This window comes from Equus asinus, chromosome 3 (assembly GCF_041296235.1).
Source record: "Equus asinus isolate D_3611 breed Donkey chromosome 3, EquAss-T2T_v2, whole genome shotgun sequence".
In the NCBI taxonomy this organism is placed as follows: domain Eukaryota; kingdom Metazoa; phylum Chordata; class Mammalia; order Perissodactyla; family Equidae; genus Equus; species Equus asinus.
Window position 1 is genome coordinate 6,896,931 of NC_091792.1, and position 27,173 is coordinate 6,924,103.

The 27,173-nt window shown below is 39.6% G+C and overlaps 2 protein-coding genes across 2 annotated transcripts in view; one reads left to right on the forward strand and one right to left on the reverse strand.

Moving 5' to 3' along the window:
- Positions 1-10,430, reverse strand: part of LOC139044912 (uncharacterized) — a 51,653-nt gene extending 41,223 nt beyond the window's left edge. The window contains exons 1-2 of the mRNA XM_070506456.1: positions 10,412-10,430; positions 9,928-10,252 (exon numbers count right to left, since the gene is read on the reverse strand). Of these exons, the coding sequence (XP_070362557.1) occupies positions 9,928-10,252; positions 10,412-10,430 (344 nt within the window). The remainder of the gene's footprint in view (positions 1-9,927; positions 10,253-10,411) is intronic.
- Positions 10,431-10,642: 212 nt separating this feature from the next.
- The window catches only part of FAM241A (family with sequence similarity 241 member A), a 41,220-nt gene continuing 24,689 nt past the window's right edge, over positions 10,643-27,173 (forward strand). The window contains exon 1 of the mRNA XM_044767388.2: positions 10,643-10,934. Coding sequence (XP_044623323.2) covers positions 10,779-10,934 — 156 coding nt within the window. The 5' untranslated portion in view covers positions 10,643-10,778. The remainder of the gene's footprint in view (positions 10,935-27,173) is intronic.

Sequence of the window (27,173 nt, forward strand, 5' to 3'; positions counted from 1 at the left end):
TAAAGATGTTCCATTAACTTTCGACATTTTCTCAACTCCAAAACATTTATTGTTAGTTGTATAAATGTTTTGTATTCCCTATTAGATTTTAAGCACTCAACAATGTGGAGGATCTCTTAAGTGAATACATGTTGCTAGCTAGCAAAACAACAAAAGTAGTAGTTATATCAGAAGATGTAAATGTTAAACTAGTCTATATTCTTGGTGACCTGAAAGCCATAAACTTTAGAAAATATTTTAGAAAAAACATGTGTTATGTGCCTTTCATCTAGAATGTAACTTAAGTTCAGATAAATCTTAATATTAACATTAACTATAACCAATTCATTTCCTCCCCACAATTCGGGTGAGAGTAGTATAAACTTCCATTGGGAGATCATTGTATTTTACCAAATTACCCAGTTCAAACTAAAAATATTAAATGTTTGCACAAAATGTATCTAACAGAAAACCAAAGCTGGAGAAAAATTGTCTTGTAAAATACATAAAGAAATAGGTCCAAAACCAAGGGCAATCTTTAAACACAGGCCCAAAATCCTATTAAATCAAAGGCAAAACTTGAAGGTTAGTCTAGCACTACTCTCCAGAAACTTAAAACCAGCTGGGTACAGAAAAAAACACAGGGAGGTTTCTTCAAAACCACCCACACAGAGGCTGTCTTCCTGCTCCCAGGTCTGCACATGGAGACCAGCTTTCTGCTCAAGCACGAGGAGCACACGGTGCATATGGAGGACTGCGGAGTCAGCCAAATTCCAACCCACATCAGTTCCTCTCCTCAGCAGTGCCCTGACAACCCAGAGGAACCAATCAGCTCACTGCGATGGTGAGATGAAAGCCAGGACCTGCTTCTCTTGTAGATGGAAATCTTTAGGTACACTGCAGAGACTCAATGAACTCATAGAGCAGATGAACGAAATATCAAGAGTTTTAAAAAGGAAAAGTTGAAAAGGTACATTTCGTTAGAAAAGGAGAGTTGAGGCATGAAGGAATGGAGTTTTCCTAATAAATGGAGAAAGGAGCAAAAGATACTAAGAAGAAGTGATACAAAGAAAACTAATATGAGAAATGAAATCTATTTCAAAGGAGTTAGGAAAGGAAGAAAATAAATTGAATGATATAAATAAAATTAAAACCTTGTCTCTCTAGAATCATTAGTGAAAGAATTATGGTATGCAGAGTTTTCTGGAGAGCTGGCAGTATATCCTTTAACTAATACACATTTAAAACGAATTTAACCATCTTGAATGCAAATCTTTCTAAAATCTATAATACATTACCTTGACTTTTTAAAGGCTCATGATAAGAAACACTGTGTAATGATTTACAAACTCCAGCCTGAGATCAGGCCCTAGGTTGACTCATAAGAATCACCTGGGAAACCTCATAAAAATATACAGATTCTGATTTACTAGTGCAGGAGTGAAACCTAGAGATCTGTGCTTTTTAAAACCTTCCCAGGTGATTCTGATCCACAGCCGGTTTCATGGACCAGAGTGTAAGAGGAAAAACGCTTCCCTGACCACTAGTATTCTGGTAGCTTTATTTCTAATAGCTTGTGCATGCATTCAACAGACATTGATTGGGCATCTAACACATCTTAATATTGAGCACCTAATATTGGCTTTGGTATACAAAGATGAAGAAAACGTGGTCTATCAAAGAGGTCACAATCAAATAGGGTAGCCAAATACATAATTTTAGTACAATGAGTCAATCAAATAAAAGGACGCAATGAAAATCTTGAGTCAATCAAATAAAAAGATGCAATGAACATCTATCACTGTACGATGAAAGACCTCCTATCTTAGCCTAGGCTTTCTGGAGGAGACAGCATCTAAGATGAGTCCTAAAGGGTGAGACATTAGCCAAGTAAATTTGGAGAGGGAATGAGGAGGGGGAAGGGGGCAATGTGCCAAGTCCCCCCTCCCCCCCAAATTACACATATGGTATATATAGTATCAGGAGCTGATGGTAGAAAGCAGGGAGGGGCTGGACAGGAGCCTGAAGTTCACCTTGCAGGCAATGGAAAGCTGTTGCAGCATAAACTTAGTGAGTGTCACCATCAGATTTGCATTTCAGCCAGATGTCTCTGGCTGGATAAGTGGTATATAGATTTAAGAAGGATAAGAAATGGAAAGAGAAAGATGAGTAGGAATCCATGGAAGAGTTCCAGGCAAGAGATATTGAAGTTCTGACGTAAGGCAATGAAAATTGAGATGGAAAAAGGAACATATATTCGAGGAAAATGGAGGCAAAAAGATAAGATCATTGATTAGCTAGGGATGGTAGGTGGAAAGGATGGAAAATATGAGGGAAAGAAAAAAAGAGTCAAGGATGATCAGCCCCCCCAACCCGGAGAAAAGCTGAGGCATGTACTTACCCTTTCTCAATGCCATTAAGAAAATGTGGAGCCTAGATGGCCTTTAAGAGAACTTCTAATTCTAAAAGTCAATGAATCATTATTCTACTGATTATTTTATTCAGTGATATCCTCGAAGCTTCTTAAAGTTGACCTTACGTTAAATGACTCCTGGACATTTTATGTTCACATACCTGCTTTCTAGAATATTGCTAAGTTCTCTCTTGATGTTAACTTATCAGCTGTAATAGTAGCTGCTGACAGCATGCCTGCCTATAGCAGTTCTTTCTTCTTCTAAATTTACTATTGCAGATGTACACTGAAGGTCTGGAGTCAGGTAACTAAGTAACCTCCCTCTCTCCTGAACTATACAGCACTTCCCTTGCAATTCCCCATGACACTTTTCTCATTCTACACTGCTTTACTCTTAGTTGTGTAAATGCTTTATATCCCTTATTAAGGTTTAAGCACCTGAGAATAAGAAGGGTCTCAATATTCCTTGTGCCCTTTCACATAAATCACCCCAAACACAATCACCTTGCATACAGAATTTAAACAATACCTAGGTGTCTTTTTACATCATGATTGTTAGAATTGAGAATAGATAGATTATGAACAAACAGACTCTGAGCGAGGACCCGAGCAGCGTTCTTTTTTTCTGAGCAGAGGAACTATAAGGCTTAGGAGGTTTAACAGTCTTTCAGAGGGCTTTTGCTTAGTTCCTTGTTCTTAGTCCTGTTTTAGACAGATAAGGTTATTAAGAGGTAGAGACAAGAAACAGCAAGACGTCGTTAAAACAGGAAAAACTGAAGATACTCAAGTACAATTTGAGAAAAGAGGCACCTATCAAAAAAAATAAATATAAGCAGTCCCCTACTTTTTCATACAACGGATTTCTAAAACTCTATGTGAGGGTTAAATGTGTACTTTCTCAGAAGGCTAAAAACTGTATAAAAATCCTTAAGGTACATCTTCTTGGTACAATTTGAAAATAAATGTCTGGCAATTGGTATCAACTCTTTATTTTTATCTTCCCTGCTAATTGAACCTCACAGATGAACTGAACAAGTTAAAGCTAAATAATGTATTGTTGATGTCAAAATTGTGCCATTAGGAACATGCCTAATGTCCCTAATGATTTTGACCTTTGCTCCACTGCAATTAAGTTGATGCGGACTATACCTCTTATACATGTTTCAACAGAACTTTAATTTTTCTAGCACACTGTCCCTTATAACTGTAAAGGTGTTATGTCAAAATTCAATTGAATAGCTAAATTGTCACTGTTGTTCAGAAAAGGAAGGCAATGGGGCCAAAACTGAGCTATTGGCTTTCCCCTAATGACTCAGAATAATCATTCTCCAACTGCTGAATACAATAGTACACATTTTATTTATGAGTGTCAATTAATGACATGGAAAGTTCAAGTTGGACAAAATCTCAGAAATTATGAGTTAAGGACTGCCTATAATTTGAATATTTAAGAAAACAAGGAATCTTAGAATTTTTTTAAAATTTTTAATAGATACTATGTCTATTGGGTTGCAGAAGCAGAAAGGAGCTGGTTAGTATTCACAGACAATCTAAAATGTGCTTCTCTAGGGTCTTCCAAGTCTCTATTCCCTACCCTAATTCTGTCCTACATGAACTCTGAAAAAGGATTTAGCAATCGTTGGCTTACTGTCCCTTCTCTATAATGATTAAAGTTTGGCAAACATCTTTTTGCTCCTAGTTTACTTGATATGAGATGGGAATTTTCCAAAGATATTTTTAATAGGAAACTAAGCAGAGCAGGAGACCTCAAAATCAGCATAGAAATAGGGTGAGTTTTACAGGGTAAGGACTTTACCCAAAGCTAATCAAAATTTAGATATAGCTGAATCAGCTCAAACACTGATTATGTACCTACTACATACCTGGCACTTTGTAAACATATAGTCCAATTGGAGAGAGGAGAATATAAACAAGGGAGTTACTGTTACTATAATATGGTAAATGTGAGGATAGACATATCCACATATTATTGGTTTACTAAGAGGCTTGATGATAGATTTATCAGCCAACATAACTGAAAAAGGCATACAGGGGTAACTTAACTTTGGGAGTAACTGGCTAAAAAAGTTCATCTCTCAGTCATGTATTCTGCTGGGTTGACTTCATTCTTAGGCCCTATAAGATGGTTCTCCTATAATTCCAAGCTCATATCATCACACACCACAAATTTTGGAGACAAGATTGCTTTTCTTATAATACAAACAAAAGTCCCAGAATTGAGTTTTATTGGCCCTGATCTGCCTGACTTGGGTCATGTGCCCATCCTGGAACCAATCACTGTGGCTATGGGAGGTAGGGAAGGTGAAATGTATTTGATTTACGCAGTAAAGGTAAACATTTATATTCATATTCTCCCTTCCTGGACTTAGGAATAGTGTCATCTTCAACAAAACCACAGACTGAGAGTGGAAGAGAGTTGGATCAACAAAAAAAAAGCTGGGGTACTGTTAACACAAAAAGTGGGTACAGATGATAAATGGCAAAATCCACAAATTCTACAACATCTACCTATAAACAACAGTTGAAAGAATAAAGGCTAAGAGAAGACAAAAAAATGCTTTCTAAAAAAACATTCAAAAAACTGTCTTGATGGAAAAAAAGATTAATCCATTTTCTTGTACTGCAGGAAAGAATTAGGGCCAATAGGCAGAGGAGATAAGGATACAGATTTAATTCAGTAGATGTAAAGAACTTTCTAACAATTAGAGATGTCCAGTAATTGAACAGGTGGCATCATGAAGTAAAGAGTTTCCCATAGTTGGAAGTGTTCTCGCAGGATGGTGGCCATCTGTTGGGAATGTTACAGAAGGGACTACACTGGGTAGGAGGGTGCTCTACACTGCCTCTTAGATTCCCTCCCACTCTAAGATTCTAAATTACTGAGAACAGCATGAATAAAAGATCCAAACCCATTCAAGAACTAAATTATTCAACAAAAGGTAATAGAACTTTCAGCTATGAAGTTGAATCTACCAGACTTTGGGTGCCAGCCACCCATTTTATAAGGAAAACAGATCCAAATCTTTAAAAACGATTACTTTTAAATTACAACATTAAAAGTAACGTTACCAAAAAAACCCAAAAATGTTTTTCCAATTTTAAAAATTTCTCTTCCAAATTTAATCAATATGTTCATATAATTTCACTTCTGTCAGGCTTATTCCCTAAGCTGAACAACGCTAAGTTTTGTATTACTCTTTTTACCTTCCCAGCTCCTGAGATACAGGATAGCTGAGTGGCTCTGCTACTGTCAAGCTGTACTTTTTCACTTAATGTTATATTAAATATGTTTACCACGCTGATACAAAATCTTCATCATTACTGTTTTAGGGCCTTACACACTTAGCTGTGTTGGTATAACATAGTTTACTCAGCCATTTCCCTACTGGAGGGCATTTACGTTTCTTTCAACTCTTCACTATACTGCTGCCTTGAACATCTTTATACAAACAGTTTTTTCCCTCTTTTGAATTATTTCTTAGGTCTGGGGTTAGTGGGCCAAAGGGTATGAATATTTTTATGGTTCTGAATAGGTACTTCCAAAAGAACGCTATCAGTTTGCAGTGCTACTAGCAGTAACTAGTTTAACCTTTCCCTAAGGCATTGTCCACGATAGGTTTTATACAACATTTTAAAAATTACTAACATATATTAAGTAGTACTTTATAATTGTTTATATTTCCATTGTTTTCCTCTAAAAACATGAGTAAGTTGGAATAGCCCTCTTAACTCTTTTTTTTAACAAAAATACAACTCTTAATCTACATTCCTACTTTAGTGAAAGAACTCAGCAGTGCATGTAGATGAAAAAAGTCACACCAGAGAAAGCGAATAAGCAGCATTAAAGTAACCAGATTAAGCCCAATATGGATTTGCTCATGCTAAGCCTCCTATCAGCAAACCAAAACTTAACTAAATTTCTATGCTCAGCTCTCCCAGGAAAGGAGGGCCTAGGTCAATCAATGAGCGCTGGCCTGCCCTGCACGAGTTACCTAACCTGGCTCTGAGACTTCCCTTTGCTCCATATAAGGGAAGTAACCTTGCTCTAACCAATCAGCAAATGCCCAGTATAACTTCTTGTTCCTGCTCGCCGTGGTGTATAAAACCCTCTCAAACTGTACAATTCTTTGGAGTTCTTTTCTATCTGCTAGATTGGATGCCGCTCTGTTCATGAATCACTGAATAAAGCCAATAAGATCCTTAAAATTTACTCAGTTGGATTTTGTTCTTTAACAACAGAGAGGATAGAAATTAACTCCAAGAAGGGCAAATATCTCCTTCTCCCAACTGGCATGCACTCTGGGAAGGCTAGAGAACACTGAGCGAGCACTGGTTCAACATGTCTCTGATACAGCTTCCTGAAACTGAAGGAACACTAAAGGAAGTGAGGGTTCTCCAAGAAGTTCTTTTTTCCTCCAAATTCACATATATCGTCCAGAATCCATACTTTTTCCTGGGATTTCAGTTAAGATTCCAATCATCTCAAAAATAATTCCCTATACCAAAGGCTCTGTTAAACAGGAAAGAAGGAGATAAAAAAATCATACAAGAAGCAAAAATTAAAGCACAAGAAGCATATAATAAAATAACATCATAGTTTGTCAAAAATAAACTGGGAAATGAAGTTTGGCATAGTTTCACAAATGACAAAAATAATTTGTTTTCCTAACATTATATTATTAAATGAGTACAGATCATTCTGACTTGTTCATTTTTCCCTCTGGATACAAATAAGAGTGGAAGAACATTAAAGATAAGATATTAAAGGTGCAAAAGTGAGAAATTAAAAGTCCTTGTTCCCATAGCAACTACATGAGACACATTTGCGCGACACAGGCCACTCCTTAGACATGCATCTGTTTCTTGCCACTTAATTTCTGGGAAAACATAAGGCAAATATACCAAAAAATCACACCTGAACTACACACAATTTGAGACCAACATGTTATCATTGCCTAGGTAATAAAAATTTACATTTCCCACGGGAAACAGGCAGTAATCGCTTTAAGTGTATATTATTTATATTGTGCAGCAGAGTGAAAACAGCCCTCCTGTCCCATAAGACGTGCTTGAAAGTGTGTTGTCTGTGATGTAACCTGAATAATATCTTTTATGTAAAATGCTACTATTAGATCTTTTTTTAAAGGGGTGATTTCCTAAGTCTCCCAGGAAAGACCAAAGTCTCTATGAACAAAAGAATAACAGTTCAAAGAGAAATTCATTCCCTAAATGAAAAGGAGACAATACTAAGAAAAAGAAAAGGTTCTGACATCAGTCCTAGGTGGGGATGAGAGGATTCTGGCCACCCTCTGGTGAAAGCTCTTGGCTTTTGCCAGGAGAAGCAGACTAGAATTCGAAAGAGAATAAAATGGAAGCTTCTTAAGAGTAGAGAACTTGACCTCGGCCTAATGCCTAGTGGTGTTCAATAAATACCTGCTAAATGATGAATCAATACACTCCTGAAAGAATCAAGAAGCCTGAATCTCCAAAAAGCCAGACAACATATTCTAAAGGACTTCCATAGGATTAGTCCCCTAGGAGCTGGCTCTGTGGCCGAGTGGTTAAGTTCGTGTGCTCTGCTGCGGCGGCCCAGGGTTCGGATCCTGGGCGCGGTGCTGGGCGCGGTGCTGGGCGCGGACATGGCACCGCTCCTCAGGCCACGTTGAGGCAGCGTCCCACATCCCACAACTAGAAGGACCTGCAACTAAGATATACAACTATGGAAAAAAAAAAAAAGATTAGTTCCCTAAATTGAAAAAAGCTATGCTCTGTATTACTCTTTTTACCCGCCCCACCATGTATATGCTGTGCCTTCTGAGTCCTCATGTACACAAGAGGGTCTGCTCACTCTGTGGGCTGACTGAAGAGTGCATGGCTGCTTGACTCACCAAGTCATCGGACACAACCCGAAAGAGGGAGAGCTTCAAAATGGGCCTCGAGCGCCACAGAGTTGGCAGTAAAAGGCTGATGTTCTCTGCCACTATATGTAATTCTAAAGTTTTATTTAAAAATATGTAAGTTCATTTTTGGTAAGAAACACTAGTAAGAGCCAAAGCAAAATTTCAAGACTGAAAGTGTCGTCATTACGAGAGGAAAGCAATAAGGACGGTCAGGGTGTGTTTTCGGGTTCCCATGGTGACATTGTTTTCTGAGTTTTAATACACAATATTAAATTCTTTCTTCTGGGCTTTTTAAGGCTTTTTAAAAAGGAAATAAACCAGATTCATTTTCTTTCTAATTGGCGACATCCAAAGGCATGTTTTCTAGTCCCTACGATCCTACCAAAAACAGGAAACAGGTCTTTAAAACAAGCCTTTAAGTTCCCGCCTATTTTAATTTCCTCTCTGGGCTTGAAGACATTTTAATAGAACGTCCCAAATAACTGCAGTTCATCTCCATACCTAGGCATATTTACTTTCCATTGACAAATGTCCTGATATTTTATCTATGCAATAGTCTATCATTTTCTCAACATACACATAAGTGATACACAATTGGTATTTTATTTAAATGCCCCTCAACTTCCCTTAACAAAATGGGTCAGGTAGTCTGATGTGTTTTTCAACACCATCAAGCAATCAACTCAGTTCTGACACCATCGACCTGGAGATGAGATCCCAGATCTCACAGTTTAAAGGCCAGGTCCCTCCACTTCAGCGGCCAGTCACAAGTCCAGGTTGGCACCTGTGCTTCTGACCGACTGGCTACATATTTAAAGTTCTAAGCACCCCCTCCTTGGGTTTGATTAATTTTCTTGAGTGAGAAACATTTACCTACTTTGACCAGTTTATTATAAAAGATATTATAAAGGATACAGATGAACAGCCACACGAAGAGATGCACAGGGTAAGGTACGTGGGGTGCAGAGGTTCCGTGCTCTCTCTGGGCGTGAAACCCTCTCAGCATCTCCATTTGTCACCCACCCTCCCTGCAACTCCCCCTGTCACCCACCCTCCCTGCATCTCCCCCTGTCACCCACCCTCCCTGCATCTCCCCCTGTCACCCACCCTCCCTGCATCTCCCCCCCCACCCCGGTCACCCACCCTCCGTGCATCTCCCCCCCCATCCCTGGTCACCCACCCTCCCTGCATCTCCCCCTGTCACCAACCCTGAGGCTCTCTGAACCCGGCCCTTTGGGGCGTCTATGGAGGCTTCGTCGCACAGGCCAGAGGGATTAACTCATCGGCCGTTGGTGATTGATTCAACCCCCAGCCCCGTCCCTCCCCACAAGCCAGGGGTGGGAAGGAAAGTTCCCACCTTCTAAGCACAGGTTGGTCTCCCGGTGACCAGGCCCCTCGCTGGGTTACCTAGGGACTTCCCAAAGGCACCTGGTACATAAGAAGAGACACGCTCTCCTCCCTCAGGAAATTCCTAGGGTTAGGAGCTGTGTGCCAGCAATGGGGATGAAGACCAAACACGTATTTCTTGTTATAAATCACAGTGTCACAGGTAGTAAGAAAGTCATAAACTAGTCGTGTCCCCCTTCCTCTCCCCTGAGAGAGACGGATTCTTACCCAGTTATTGAAACACACACAAAGGCAGACACCCCACCGGACGCTCCCAAGGCTGCACCAACCAACCCCGCCAGGCAGCACGCGCGGAGCCTCCGCGGGGCCCGGGACAGGGGCGGTGACGCGCACAGGCCGGCCGGAGGCTCGGGACAGGCGCCCGCCGCACAGCCCCGGGGCCAGGCGGCCGCGGACCCGCGAGAGCGCGACCGTGTGCGCGCGCTTCTCACGCCCCACACACACGCTCTCCTCTCCCTCGCCAGCCCACTCTCTCCCACACACAGCCTCTCCCACACAGCCTCACACTCACGGTCTCTCACACACACGGTCTCTCACACACAGCCTCTCACACACACGGTCTCTCACACACACGGTCTCTCACACACGGTCTCTCACACACAGCCTCTCACACACACGGTCTCTCACACACAGTCTCTCACACTCTCGCTCAGTCTCTCACATACAGTCTCACACGCACAGTCTCACACACTCGCAGCCCCTCTCACCATCCACGCCCTCTCACACACACACACACACACACACTCCCACACTCTCTCACAAATGAGCGCACGCGGAAACCCCCGTCCCCCCAGTCCCCCGCCTTGGCCCCGCCCCGCTGGCCCCGCCCCCCGCCTTGGCCCCGCCCCGGGGCCGGGGGCGGGGCGAGCCGGTGACAGGAGGCTGCCCGCCCGGGCCGGGACTTCTGGCGCCCTGGCCGGCGGGGCGCGCTCCGGAGGCGCCCGTGTGCGGCGAGCGCGGCTGATCCAGGGCTGCCCTCGGGCGGCGACCGCCGCTTCGCTTCGCCTTCGCGGCTTGGCCCCCGGCGGCCGGAGCGGGCGGAGGGAGCTGGCGACGGGATGTGCTCGGCCGGGGAGCTGCTCGGCGGCGGCGGCGGAGACGGCGGTGGCGGGGAGCGCGACGAGGACGCGGACGCGCGGGCGGCGGGGCCGGAGCGGGAGCCCGGGGCGAGCCCGCGGCGGCGCGGGCGGCGGGCGCAGGAGGAGCGCGAGCAGGTGAGCGCGGAGGGGCGGCGCGGCCCGGCGGCTGGAGGCGGGCGGGCGGCGCGGGCCGTGCTGCCGTGGGCGCCGTGGCCGCGGGGCGGGCGGCCCCCGGGAGCGTTGGCCGGAGCTCGGCCGGCCGCGGGGCCGCGCGTGGGCGCCGGCAGGTGCTGCCGGGTCCCCCTCCGGGCGGGGGGTGCGCAGCCCTGCCGCTGCCGTCGGGCGGGGGTCTCTGGCCGGCGCCGGGCCCTAGGCCGTGTGCCCCGTAACGGTCGCTCATCGAAGCGCCTCGCGTGGCGACACTCGCTCTCAACCGCAGGTCCACACCCCGCGCGGGGCTTCGGGGACCGCTGCCCGCTCGTCCGCCATCCGTCGCGTCTCGGGGCGGCGTGGGTGTCGCTCCAGATAAGCCATCAGAGTCGGAAGGCGGTGTAGGATGGGGGGTGACAAAGATGTCTCGACAGGGACTCTCCCGGAGCGAGTTCTTTCCATGAACATAGAGGAGATCCAAGCTTCATTTTAAAAGTGAAAAAGCAAGAAAATTGCTTTCGGTTGCTACCAAAGAGAGAGAAGCGTAAGAGGCCAGCTGTAATAAGGGGAAAGAGAAGTTGGGTAATTTTTGAGATTCTGTGAATTTGCTGTTACTAAATGAAGTGTGATAACAGGCATTATATCACATTGGATCTCTTCAAGATTAGGCAGGAAATTTTTAAAAAGAAATTGAATTATATGTGGGATGAATTTTCACCAGCAAATGCAGTAATTAGGCCTTCGGAAAGACCCGAGAGAAGCCAGCTTTCAGAATTACATTAAAGAGCAGGAATTCAAATGGTTTTTTGCCTTAACTACAGTCTACCCTATTGGGACAATCAGTTAATTCTGTCTCCTCTCAATTTTCCTTGTCCGTCTGTCCTTTATGTCACATTTCAAGAACTCCAAGATCATCGCTAAATGCATTCATGGGTAAAGCATACCTTTTAGTATTTCAGCATTTCATTTGGGGAACAGAATTAACAGTGTGTGGCACACACAAAACCTTAGCATTAGGTTTGCTCACCATGTGGAAGTGCAATTTTTCATCCTTATGACAATATAAGAGACGGTGACTGAAGCAAATAACTGGTAGCTAGGAGATCTTCCTGATTCCCTTCCTGGTGGTTTTCCCCCATTGACTGTCCCATGACTCCGTAGCTAAAGGGCTTAGTTTCCTCTTACTTGAGTTGTTCAACTGGAAGCGAAGAAAACAGCAACAGAAACTCCCGGAGGTGGGGTGGGGGCATCTTGAGCTGAGGTTCCCAAAGTAAGTTTGCAAATTGTAAGGCAGCATGTAAAATACTTCATTTAAGTTTCTGTGGATTTTGTGGATCAGTAGCTCTGGTCTTACCAAAATTGCTTATGGTACAAAGAAAAAGGATGAAATGAAAAAAGAATGAAACATGTATCCTAGAAAACAGATAGCACTTCTTTGCATATCTGCTTCTTTCATTGCATGTCATGGAAATTCATTTTCCTGTACTCCTTTGAAAATGTTACCATTTCAGTTTTTATCACATGATTTATTTGTGTACTCCAAGCCTACATGCACAATAATTGAAAATTATACCTGAGATGTGCATTTCCTCCTATATCAACACCAAGGAACAACTTCTTATTGAGAAGCCAAAAATAAACAGAAAAATTGGTGTAAGAAGCCAGCCCATTGGTGTAAGAAGAAAGCTTTTGTGATAAATCATTTCTTGGCAATATTATCACAAAGCCTTGTTTTCAAGGTTTTTTTCAAGTCTTACAAGTGAAATGTAAAATTTTTATGCACTGCCTTGCAGTGATGGTAGAGGTACCTGCAGAGGTGTCTTTACCTGTATTTAATGACTGTAAAACATATGCTAAGGAGTTATTTTATTTATTTTTTCTTCAGGGGATATTGTGTGTTTGTTTTGTTGTTTTAAGAACACATGGACTCCAAATTACAAATGGAATATTTTTGAAAGCTTGGCTCATGAGCTAGTTATTTAGAACTTACAATGAACTCTTCTACAGAAACAATGATACACATAAATAGAAACAGAACCAAAACTAATTAGCTGGAAATGAGGCAGAGGCAGTCTTCCTGCTGTCCTATCTGCTTAGCACACTTACTTGGTCTTCCAGAGTCTTAGTAGCCTCCTGGATGTGGAGAGAGAATTGGCGGCTTCAGCAGCAGCAGCAGCAGCAGCTCCTTTCTGTCTGGAGCAGAGCTATTTGATGGTGTGCTCATGAACACAATAGCTCCAAAAGGCACCCAACTTTTGCTTCTCCAGCTCTTTCAAAGATTTTTGTCAGCCCGTAATTTTCTGTATTAAATCCCTTTCTATTTCCTTCACAGAGTTTTGCCCTTACCTGACAATTTGATGAAGGAGGTTTCTTCCTTTACCTATTCACCAGGCTAAAGGCTCCTCCACATACGGTAGTCCCCCTTATCCACAGGGAAAATGTTCCAAGACCCCCAGTGGATGCCTGAAACCATGGCCAGTCCTGAACTGTATATATACTATGTTTTTTCCTACACATACATACTTGTGATAAAGTTTAATTTGTAAATTAGGCACAGTAAGTGATTAACAACAACAGCTAAGAATAATTATAACAACATACTTTAATAAAAGTTACTATAGAGCTTAGCAACCTGGGCCTACAATTTTTTTTCTTTCCTGATTAAGTGGAGAACTTTCACCTTTTCACTTAAAGGAAGCACTTGAAGGCTTCTCTGTGGTGTATCCAAATTGTCAGCATCACTACTCTTGCACTTTGGCGCCATTATTAAGTAAAATAATGGTTCCTTGGACACAAGCGCTGTGATACCTCAACAGTTTATCCGATAACTGAGAGGGCTACTGGTGACTGATGGGCCGGTGGCTTGTACAGTGTGGATCTGCTGGACAAAGGGATGATTCACATCCAGGGCGGGAAGGAGCCAGATGGAGGGAGATTTCATCACTCAGAACTGCGTGCAATTTAAAATTTATGAATTTCTCTTTCTGGAATTTTCTATTTAATATCTTTAGACCGCAGTTGACTGGAGGGGTAACTGAAACCCCAGAAAGTGAAGCTACAGATAAGGGGGGACTCCAGTGCATTCTTTTTTTCACTAATTTTTCTTTCCACTCCTGCTTGAAAGGGTCATGCCCTTCCACAACCTCGAAGGCTCTTGCATCAGCTTTGACTGTACAAAACCTATCTGTGGCTCACTGTTACTATACTAGATCAAAATGTGTATGTATTTTTGTTTGTTTGTTTTTTGAGGAAGATTAGCCCTGAGCTAACATCTGCTACCAATCCTCCTCTTTTTGCTAAGGAAGACTGGCCCTGAGCTAACATCCATGCCCATCTTCCTCTACTTTATATGTGGGACGCCTACCACAGCATGGCTTGCCAGGCGGTGCCATGTCCACACCCAGGATCCAAACCAGTGAACCTCTGGCCACCAAAGCAGAACGTGTGAAGTTAACCGCTGCGCCACGGGGTCGGCCCCTGTATTTTGGTATTTATTTCGTCATATTGATATAGGTGTTTCTGAATAACTAAGATATTGTCAGCATTATTGTTTATAATTTGTCCTTAAATGCTACTCCGTCTGAGAGTAAACTAAGGTTCTTCTGTCCTTCTGGCCTGAATTTTTTCAGGTAGGATGACTGACCAAGGAGGCCTGGTTAAAATCAAGTATCCTAGGAAAGAAGGACTTAAAAGAATAGACCAAGCTCTTGAGATGAAGGAACTATGTCAAGTTTGAAGAGTCAGGCCCCTAAGAGAGATTGGCAAGAGAGGCAAAATGCCCAGGGAACTGAAGGGACAGGGACGGCTATCCCACATGTGTGTTGGTAATTGTGTGCATGGGAGATGATCCAAGGATGTTGATGACTGTGAATGCCAGGTGGCTTTATGTAAGAGAGTGTCTGCCTTGCCGCATGGCTGGAAGACGAAACATCTCCAGTCCTTTTATTATATGTCTATAATGTGAATAGCCTCTGCTTAGATAAGGTGGTTCATAGCCTGAATAATCTGAGATGGCCCTGCTTACGCAGAGCATAGAGAGGTCCCATTATCCTTAGATTGACTTTAGAAGCATTATCTTTAGCTGTAAGGTCTTTCTTTGTGGTTATAAAAGTAATATGTACTTTGGAAAATGGAGAAATAGAGAGAGATCTGAAGGAGAAAATAAAAGCATTTGAAATCCCACTCCAAGTAATATAATGTTATGAAATATCAAATATTTCGTATTACTACATTCATACATCTCTCTTTATGTGTGCATATGTGCATATACACAGAGAGATATTTTTAACATGTTTTAATGTAATATTTGAATTTGGCATCTTGTTTTATCTACTTAGCATGTTGTGTCATTTTCCTATGTTATCAAAAATTCTTCATGAAAGTTATTTTTAGGGCTGCCTAAAAGTCTATACCCTTAATACTGCACATTTGAGTTGCTTCAGACTTTCTTTTATAAATGCTGTAATGAAAATCTTTGCCTGTAAACCCTCATGGCTCTACCTTGGGATGGATTCCTAGAAGTGGAAGAACTGGGTCAACAAGTCACACTCTTTGAAGCCTGTTGAAACACCCTAAAGAATTGCATTCGAGAAAGGTTGCACCAGGGTACACTCCCAGCATTGGTTTATAAGAGTGCCAATTGGAAACTGTCCATGCCAGCAATGAACAGTATAATTTATAGATTAAACTTTGCCAATGTTGTAGGCAAAAATTATCTTATTGTTGTAAGATATTGCTGGAGAGGTTTACTAAGCCATTCATATATTTATTAGACATTTATATTTCTTTTAAATCATGTTCTTTGACCATTTTTTTCTTTTGGAATTATTGTAAGGTATTAATCCCTTATTTTATGTTGATTATATTTTCCCTGCTTGCTATTTGCTTTATAATTTTGTTTATGATGTTTTTGATTTAGAAATGCTTTAAATTTTTATTAGCTAAAGAAATTTTTATTTGTGATTTCATACACACACACCACCCACTCACACACACACCTGCCCCACACATATATCTATATCTGTTTAGAACATTCTTTCTATTCCTACAATCAGTTAAATATCAACCAGTATTTTCTTGTGTGTGTGTGTTTATGGTTGGACGTTTTTTACTCTATGTATTTAGTCTCTTTAGAATGACTATATGTATTGTGTGAGGTTTAGAGCTAATCTGTTTTTTATCCCCCCCAATCATTGAATAATGCACTTTCTCCCTGGCTTTACAATCCTTTATGATAGTTATAAATACGAAAGTCTATATTAAGCTTTTATATTTTTGTTGGTATTGTGAAAGGAATTTTTCTTAACCACATCGTGTTTTTGCTGCTGGTTTCTAGCTTTTGGTTTTTATATGTTAAGTTTTTAACTAGCTGCCTTTCTGAATTCTGTTATTAATTCTAATACTATAAATACTAGTATCTCTTAGACTTGATTTCTTTGCATTTTCTAGGTGTATAATCTTCCAGTCTATAGATAAGGTTGATTTTGCTTCCTTTCAAATGGTAATTCTTCATTTCTATTTCTTGCCTTTTGCAATGCCTGGAACTTTGAGATCAATGTTCATTCAGAGATATTTAAATAAATAAATGAAGGAACCTCTATAACAGCACCTACTAAAGTATGTTCCACAAGATCATCTGTAAAAAAACAATGGCAGTGGAGGGAAGCCTTATGCTTCCTCTTTGATCTGTCATTAAGTATATGATTAACAGTACAGATTCTAGATTCAGAATACCTAGGTTTGAATCCTAACTCTGCCACTTACTAATGTAATTTTGGGTAAGTTAATTACCCTCTCTGCCTTCAGTTTCTTCATCTGTATAAAGGGAATAATAGTTGTATCAACCTTAAAGGATTGTTGGGAGGGTTATATGAGCTAATAGTATATCTAAAGTGCTTAGAGCAGTCCCTAGCACATAATAAGCATGTAAGTGTGAGCTTTCAGACCTGATTTTTAACCAGAACCCTAACCAAAAAGAAACCTGAGAAATGTAGTTTTTAACCTTTCCAGCCTCTGCAGTTAGAAAGTCACCCTTTCTAATAATCTCGTAGGAAGGTGGAATAGAACAGTGCTCCTCAGCTTTAATGTGCAGATGAATCATCTCTTGTTAAATGCAGATTGTAATTTCCTTGGTCTGGGGTGAGGCCTAAGATTTTGCATCTCTAACAAGCTCCCAAGTGATGCTGATACTTTGCCCATGTACCACACTTTGAGTAGCAAAGGAGTAGAGGATAAGCAAGCCAGTCCACAGTATTCACACTACTTGCCCTTCAACAGAGTAACAGTAATAGATATATATAAGGAAGTTATTTAACTATTTCCCTAGAAGAGTATATTTGAACTCGTGGTAAAGTATGAGAAGCCTACAGTTGTTCTCCAGGCCAAGTGATTTGCTTTAGGTCCTACAGCTAACTAGTACTAGAGCAGACCAGAATCCAGGCCACAGCCTGTGTTTTTCATACATACAAAGAGGCCTCCCACGTGCTGGAAGAACAGTCTCGGACAGATCAGCTGCCCTTCCTTAGATTGTGTAGCTCAACGTTAGACATTCCTTTATACCCATATGCTTTCATATCTTTTAGAAGCAATTTTCAGGCAGTACTGTAACAAGTGATATGAGTTTAGATGAATTCAGCTCTAAACTTAATCTCACCTTGTTCCCGAGAGTGTTCAGTCACTAGAGTAACTCGGAATAATTTTGCATATCTTAGGCATCTTTCGTTCATTTTTTTATCATTATTCAGAGGGGAACTTCTAAATCAGTGGTTCTTAACTGGGGGCAGTTTAGTTCACAGGGGACATTTGGCAATGTCTAGAGACATTTTTTACTGTTAAGACTAGGGGAGTGCCACTGGCATCTAATAGGAAGAGTCCAGGATACTGCTACACATCCTATAATGCACAGAACAGTCTCCTACAACAAAGTGTTATCTGGCCCAAATGTCAAAAGTGCCAAAGTTGAGAAAGCCTGCTCAAAATGCATTAGAGTTACAGTGGTTTGAGTTGTTAAATATAATTACTCTGCTAATAGATATACCAATGGATAGGTAAAAATTTATTTTCTTGAAGCTTACATTCCAAACAGGTAATCTCCCAAGTTGTATCTTTTCTTGTATCACTACTTTCAGCAACTCCTCATATGCACCTTTCTCTATTTTGCTCTCTCTCTCACATTCTTTTTCTGTCCCCCTTTCCTACAACCTGTCTTTCTGTCTCTCCCTATTGAGAAAGTCTCATCCTCCTGTTGTCTTCTTATTCCTCTCAACTAACTGCATCACAAAACTGTATTTTTAGTACATGTAATTTTCAGGTTTATAAAATAAATATTATTTATTTATTTAATAAAGTATTAAGATTTCCTAATCTAAAAATCAGATGTTTCATATTTCTCTAAAAAAAAAAATTAACCCCGCAACCTAAATTATGTTGCTTTTTGTGTAAATCTTCAGTTATTGTTGTTGTTTTTTCTGTTGTAGGTCATTGATCCTTGATAGGAAAAAGAATACCCACCCTCCTCTGTACAAGTTTTTCTCAATTTCCTATTCCAGAGAAGTGGTAAAGCAAGGTTAAGGGGAAAAACTGAAAGTACTATTAGCCTTGCCCTAAGAGGCCAAAGTAGAAACCCTGTATCTTTATTCGTACCTTCTTTAAGCCTTAGCCACACTATCTCTAGTTTCTCTCTTCTTCTCTGGAGTCACAAGCTTATCTAGCAGTAGCAGCCACCTATCTTCAAAAACCTTGACAGTCCCTAATAGTCACGTTGTGATTCTTTAAGTCTGATGTGTGTGTGTGTGTGTGTGTGTGTGTTTAGAGGAATTCATGAGACAAAGAGTAGTTTCATTTGAGCAAAGAGACTGAATTTGTAATTAACTTGATGCAAAAGATATTTTCTAACTTCTCAACTAATTTTTTTCCCATATCCAGTGTGGTTTTTTTTTTTTCCATTTAACCTCATTGGCAGCTATGCCTTAGCTTGGCATGAGAAGAGGAGATGGTTGGCTTTGTTTATTGTTGCTGTTTCCTTATGGCAACAACTAGTAGAGTTTATCAGAGCTCTGATCAAAGAGAAAGCATGGAAAAGTTTTGAACTTCATGGAAAATGAAGGATAAAATTATTATTAATGCTTAATATCTAAACAGTGTTAAGATAATTAAATTTCCATTGTGGGTTTTACTATATTCTCTTTGATATAACTTTTTGTAACATCTCTGTTTGAGATTTTTTTATTCCCTCTTCTAATTAATCCAAAAACATTGATTTTTGTTTTCTACTTCGATGTATGCAGATCATCTACAGAGGCAGGGAATTCAAGTTTGATTTCCTGTGACCAGCAAATTTCATCAGTCTGATTGAACTCAGAATTCCTTAGTCCATGATTTTCAGAGATAATAACGTATAATAGAAGCTGTTGACACTGCCGTAAGTTGAGAATTGAGAAGGAAAGTCAGTTTTAAGGAAAGCTGTTTGCTTTTGGCTACTTTTAATAGACAAGATAGTCTGTCTTGTGGTAGAATCTAGCATATGGCCCTGCACATACAAGGTACTCAATAATGTCACCAGACACTTCATTTCTTAAAAATTAAGTAGATTTTAGGAAAAGTACAAAATGTAGAAATTTTTAACCTGCAGCTTGAATTAATCATGTTCTTCACTTCATGGCCTAATATTATCTATCATCAGTTCATGCACAGCCCTCTCTTATTTAATTTAAATATTTTTTCATTGCACAACCATTCTCTTCCACTATAGTAGGCAACTCTTTTAATATTTTTGATGGATATGGCTGAAATTGTGTGCATCTTTTTGAATACTTGGTAGTTTCATTTGTGTATGTTTGCAGCTATGATTTAAAATATTGAATCCTATTGGTTAAAGTGAAAATGAATACAAATTTTAGTATTTTTCAGTTTGTAATCATTTCAAAGACTAATTCAAGGAGTAGTTGATATTCTCATTGATTTTTATCCATCTCCTCAGAATGTGTTTTTTTCCTTTATTGGTTTTATGTAATTTAGTGGGAGATAAGTGTAAATAAATAACTGCATTTAATCCAAAATGACAAGTTATGATATTTAATTAAAAATGACAAACAAGTTTATAAATATGATGATAACCATGTTCTGAATTATATAATGTGGCTAGGCAAAGCTTTGTATAGTTAGTCAATTTTTATATTTAACATATTTTTATACATTTTGTAGGAAATGAAAATTGCAACTGCATTTAATATCCAGTGAGCGGGAAAACATGCCCAGCCTCACTAGGAATTTTAAAAATGCAAATTAAAGCTAGTTGTTAAAGATTAAAAAGATGAATGGTGTGGGTTTAGAGAAACAACGTATGAAATAAGAATACACTGAAGTTAAAAGCATAAATTGGTTCAGTCTTTCTGGAGGGAAATCTGATATCAGACCTCATGAGTAGATACTATTATTACCCCCACTTTAAAGATGTAAAAACAGCAGCGTAAGTAACATAAGTTAACATATTGACATAAGTTAACATATTAACTTAAGTTGAGTAACATATTGAAAGTATCATAGCTAGTAAGTTGCAGAGTTGAGATTCAAATCCATTCTTAAAGCCTCAGGTCTTAACCACCAAGCTGGTGTTAGGCCATGAAATCAATTTAGTGGATTGTGAACAGGATAGGATACAAATGGTTAGAATGTATCACACATGGTATAAGTATCATTTTGTGGAACTTTGGTTTCTGCTATGTACTGGGTCAAGATGGAAAATATATTTCTTATTGTTGATCACAGTCAAGATCACTGCACTGCCCAGCCAGCTCAATTCTGTCTCACGGCCTCTGCCTGGACTTTCTTCCCCAGATCTTCTATCATCAGCTGATGTCACCTCTCCGAAATCCCAGCTCTGCCTACTCTATAAAGAGAACCTCCAATCCACTCCATCTTCCTCTCTTCCGCTATTCTGTTTTTTATTTTCCTCATAGCTCTTCTCACTATTTGAAATGATCTGATTAATTTATTTCTTAATGTGTTTATTCTCTGCCACTTCCCACTTCCCCCTTCACAGGCTCACGCTAAAACATAAACTCCATGAAAGAGGAGATCACAGTATATGGCATTTGCTTCAGACAGTTATTATGGCATCTCTGAGGTAGTATAGAGTTTGTAAAAACTTCTATCGAAAATGACACTGCTGGTAAAACCTCAATTGATGTTTTTGCTGAAGCAGGGTGGCTTCCCAGGGGCCATTATCATGACAAAAATTAATTCTGAAGAGAAAGGACTTTGTGTATAACAAGAACATACTTTATTGTCAGAATTAAAAGAAACTAGTGCTGTTAGTTGTGCGTTGAGCTAAAGCTCCCTCTAAGATACTGGCAAGAATTTAGGCAAGGATTGTGTTCCTTGATATGCTGGGTTTAAAAACCACCAAAACAGGAAGCTGAAAGGCTATCAAACTTGGGATCTTGGTATTCATTTATGAAATTGGTCTAAATTTGCAGATTTGTTTTTAAATTTTCTTGAACTCAACACAGGAAAGATAGTAAATGAAACACAGAGCTAACATAAGTTAAAATTCAGATTAGCCATTTCAATAATGGCAATGTTAAAGGATAATTTTGAAAAAGAAGTAAAATTATAGTGCTCATTAAATAGAAAATGAGCACTTATTAAGGATTTTATTTAACTCATCATTAATGAGGGAACCAGACAAATGTTACAACTGATTCAAAGGAGAAAACAAAGAATCAAAAATATATATGGAGAAAATGGGTATGTTGAAATGAACTGACAAATTGATATGAAACTGGCTTTTTCCATAGGCAGGGGAAGGAAGACAATTGAGCCTCCACTGTAACAGAATTTGTTTGTATGTCAATAGATAAGAATTATTTTGCATTGCTATTTGTTATCTGTAATTTACAGACGTAAAATAGCTCAAAAGCTGTGAAGGCTAAACAATATTCCAAATAATGCAGAGTTTTCTGTGGAGACACTCTGTAATTTTTTTTTTTTTTTGCTTATTCTTAGTTTCCTTAGAGTAATAAAGAAATTTCTAAAACTTGCTGCACAGAATAAATTAATTTGTAGATAGGGTACCTGATCTCTCCCTTTACAACGTCTCATGCTGCCAGAAAATATTAGTTCTAATCTAATCTTCTTTCATGGTAATGTATAGACACATTCAATGTGCATGTGAAAATGCACAATTTATGTGCATGTGAAAAGCAAGGATTGATTTATATTTGAAATTGTTTCTGTTGAGTTATATAACTAAAATTGACCTGATGCTAAGATAACTACTGAAAATCAAATTTTTGTCCATGGCCGTAACACCCTGAACACACCTGATCTCGAAAAACAATTTTTTTTTTTTTTGCTTTTTCTCCCCAAATCCCCCCCAGTACATATTTGTACATCCTAGTTGTGGGTCCCTCTAGTTGTGGCATGTGGGATGCTGCCTGAGCATGGCCTGACGAGCGGTGCCAGTCCATACCCAGGATCCCAGCCAGTGAAACCCTGGGCCACTGAAGCGGAGCACACAAACTTAACCACTCAGCCATGGGGCTGGCCCCCGAAAAACAAATTTTGATGAGAACAAGATTGCTGCTCCAAGGATTCCCTACCTATATCTAGTTTTCATTTAGCAAACAAATCCCAACTGCTTATTCATATCATCCTAGCATATTTTCTCCATGTGTTGAAAGGTTATTGATTTCAGAGACAGCTTTGTCTACTCAGGAGTTTCACAGGAGTATAGAAGCACATGTAATTTAAGCTTTTTAATTTAAAGGGTAAGAATGCAGTGATTTCTTCATAGAGAATTAACCAGTTAGCGTAACCATCCTTGATATCAATAAAAAATACCTGATGTAAAACACTTGAGAATAAATATATGAAGAAAAAAATTAAAATACCAAATTATTCCTTCATTATGCAGTACGTATAAAAGTTTCTCTAACAGTAGTGTAATGAAAAGGTTATAATGATTCTGCCATTTCTGGATGATAATATTTTCCCTTTGGAGTTTAAATGACTGACTATTTAGATACACTGTATTTATTTGGCTAGTATTTTAAGGCTTCAGTGGGTCTAACAACCTGGCCATATACTGAAGATACTTTCTTTCTCCATTTGTATCATATTGAACATCAATTGCTTTAAGAACTGATTAAAGTTTTCTGTATTATTTGTTCCTTATTTTTCTGGCTACCATATACTTTCTTGATAGTTTCTCATTCATTCATTCAAAAAATTTATTGAACTCCTACTATTTTCCAGGCACTGCTCTAGACACCCAGGATAGAAAGAAACAAACAGAAACAGGCCCAAATCTCTCCCCTCACTAACCTCGCATTGTAGTCGGGAGAAAGAGACAATGAATAAATGAACAAGAACATGAGTGGGTTATAGGTGCTATGGAAAAAATAAAAGCAGGGAAGGTGCATAGGGAGTGTGGGGATGGGGTAGGGTTGCTCTTTTAAATAAGGTGGTTATGGAAGGGCTCACTGAGGCGATAGCTAAGCAGAGACCTAAAGGAAGTGAGAATTACTTACTGAGCTGTGCCCCTCCTTTTGCTTTGACTAGCTAGTGGGGTAGAGCCAAATCTGAGACTCGGTCTTAGTAATTGTGGTAACGTATCTTTGCCCAGTCTAGATTCTCAGTTCTTTCTCACACAGCACCCTTTCCAGTTGTCTATATTTTATTACTATTTTATTCATTTGTTCCTACTATAAGCAAGTTCAGATCCTTTGTAGAAAGATAAGAGGCAAAAGTAAGTTAATTATGATTTTACTTCAGGCAGCAAATTTCGTCTTTTAAAAAGTGTATTTCTTAAGGAGCATCATATAATCACACATTATAATGAATTTGTTTAAATATTTTGCTTTCTTTTTAATACCTGGTTCAGTTCCTTTGCACTAAGGGATTTAGAAATTTGAAGTGCAGTTTATTAGAAAGAGCTCTGAATTTATAGTCAAAAGACTCCTGCATTCAAATCCCAGCTGGTTTGATTCTGGAGAAGTCACTTGACCTTTAGAATCTGATAACACCCACCTTATGGCATTTTTATGAGGAGAAAATGCCAGGAATACATGTGTTTAATAAGTTTATTGAACAAATGACTAATAAGCAAATGAAAACGTGGGAGAAATTGCAATTAAAAATGGGGGAAAAATCAAAGTAAAACTACAGGAATTTTTTTTGAAGAGATTAAAAATATTACACTGATAATTTTCTCTTGACCAAGGTGTGATTTGAAACTGAGAGTCTTCAGCATATAAACCATCTAAGCATTAGTAAACTCGGGAGAGTACCTGAAGTCTCCATCAGGAGAGACTGCAGAGTGGGAGGAGAGCATGGCCCGCGGAGAAGTCGAGAAGTCGCTGAGGAGCTGCAGCGCAAACTCAGAGGGGAACGAGCCGGCAAAAGTAGATCAAGAAGGCCAAAGGCAGCGAAGACATCTAGAGTGACACAGGCTTCTTGCTTGCACTTCTGAGTTGTGCCATTCACTGAGGTAGGAGACCCTGGAGGAGGACGAATTTTAGGGCAGATGATTCTAAGTTTAGTACAGGGCAGGCTGAGTTTGAGGTTCCTATGAGACATCTACGTGGAAATGTTGGATATGCAGTCAAGCATACAAGTCTAGAAACCTGAAGAGTTGCCTGAGCTGAGAAGTAACGCTGAGAAAGATAGGAAGAAAACTATGAATCTTTTATAAAAGTACAGGTCATTTTACTTAGTAAGGGAGAGTGCAACAATATTTTAATATGATGATTTGAATACCGATCTTTCCTTATATCATAAGCAGCTTAACAGCAGGGAGTATGGATTATTTATTTTGTGTCCCCCACAGCACTTACCTTGCTCATGGTAGGAATTCAATTATTATTTACTAAATTGAACTAAATTGACTAATTGGTTTATTTTGCAAGCCAGACTGTTCTGCGAGTCAAGGATTGTGAGTTACCGGAGTTGGAGTTCAGTAATCAAAGGCTGGTGGTACTCAGGGAGGACGTGACATACACCAAAAAACAGAGTGTGGTTTCCTGAAAGTTAGCAGCTGTCAGTCTGGCAAATCAGTCAGGTCTGTGCAGGTTTGCCACAGCAGAGCACAACACATCTTGCATAAAATGCAAAGCATGCTCAGAGAGAAGATCATAACTTTAGAACATAACTACAGACTATTACAGTAGCAGAGAACTTGTAATCATTTTCAGTTTATCACCATTCATCTAAAATTAAAGCTAATATACTTCATTATCAAATAAGGTGGCTGTATATGCATATACTGTTTTTCAAAGAACTTCTTCCATAAGAAATGTCATAAACCCACATACTTTTCTTTATTTACAAGACTACGTTCCTACAGATTCTTTAGTGCCATAAATAATGAAAAGCATTTAAACTTTTTCCCTACTTAGCCTAAATGGTTGATTGGTAACTTAATAGGCGTTTCATTTCATAAGAACTGCACGGCAGTGGTTATTTGAGAACTGCAAAGAGAAAGATCAGCCGACTCACTGCATTTGACAAAAAGTGCAGTGTGAATACAAACAAGAAGCTGCTGTTGTACAGAACACAATCAACAACTCTCGAACATTGTTATATGAGTGGCATTTTCTTAGCTTTTTGAAAAATTGTTAGATCCATAACTACTGTTAATTTTGCTATGAGACAAAAATCTTGTCATAGATCTTAGTAAGAAATTAATGATAAAAAGTTAACTTTAAAGGCAACTTAATTCTAACAAGGATGGTTCATATATTTGCATAGTTCTATTAGACCAGCGATGTTTATCTTTAACTCTTCAAATATCATATGGAAAAGACTTATAAAAATGTACACAAGTAGAATTTTCAAACTTTCATAAAGCTAGGCATCCTTGGTCTAGATACAAACTTAAAACTTTTATTCTAAAATTTAATTTAAATAGAGGTATTCAGGGGGCCAGCCCCTTGGCCTAGTAGTTTAGTTTGCCACACTCTGCTTCAGCAGCCCAAGTTTGGTTCCCAGGCGCAGAGCTACACCACTCATTGGTGGCCATGCTGTGGCAGTGACCCACATACAAAATAGAGGAAGATTGGCACAGATGTTAACTCAGGGAGAATCTTCCTCAGTGAAGAAAAAAAAAGAGAGAGAGAGAAAGCTATCACAAAGTCATAAATGTTGATGATTCTTTCAATAGATTATGGTCAAGCAACCCAAGCAGCAGCCATCAGTGATAGACCCAGTGCTTGTAAGAATCAGTCTTCATCTAGTTTGTGCTTCAGATTCTGTCTAGTGCCTCTGATTTTGTTATAGCTTTGCCTTGCTTGATTTTGTCATAAAAGGAAGTGTAATTTGCCTAACACACAAGTGTTCCAGTTCCAATCAGAATCTCTATTTTGTGTCTTTTGCTTTAGGAATCAAAAGTTGTATTATAGTACAAAATCCACTTTTGTACTTAGATGTATGGATGGGAGCATTTGGGTTGTGAATATAGGTTATCCTTAAAAAGAAATAGCAACCCCTCTAGGAAGAAGATAGAAGAGTGGCAAAGATTTGGAACAATAAATATGAGGAATTGGATGAACAGTTATTGAGAGGTGAATGAAGGGTATAGAGGAGTATATGAGAGTATGAAGGAGTAATGAGAGTAGAGAAGGAGTGCCGAGACAACATGATTTTATAACAAGGCATCTGAGCACAATTTTTTACCACAACACTTAGCAGCCTAGAAGAAGCAGCAGGGAAATTGGAGGCTGCTGAAAGTCAGGGAGTGGGGAGAACATGTGGCTGTGAATTCAAAGATGAAATGGTAGACTGTGGATTCTGAAATACAAGAAGAAAAAAGCCAAAAGGGCTAAATATATAATCGAGAGGCTTTAAAACTTAGAACACCTTCTCTCTTCCTCTCTCTGTTCATGCATTTGTTTCTCACACTGTGATGTTATGTCTTGTTGGTGCTTTGCCGATGTCAGACTCCTGCCCTTTTAGAGGAAAGTAACACTATCTTTTTCAAAATAAGGTCTTTCTTTTGAGAGGTTGAGTGGGATGGTGGAGTAGAGTAAGTGAAAGAAAATTCTAGTATTTTGGGGGGAAGACTTCAATCTAAAATCCCTCTGAAACTGATCCCCACCTTGTTCTATCATTGTTCGTCCCCTTCATTTTTGTCTCTCCATAATTATGTGCAATCAAAAGTTACGTTATGTATAAAGGCAGCCTTTCTGTGATCATTGGAGCACTTTCTACTGTGTTGGAAGTTCATTG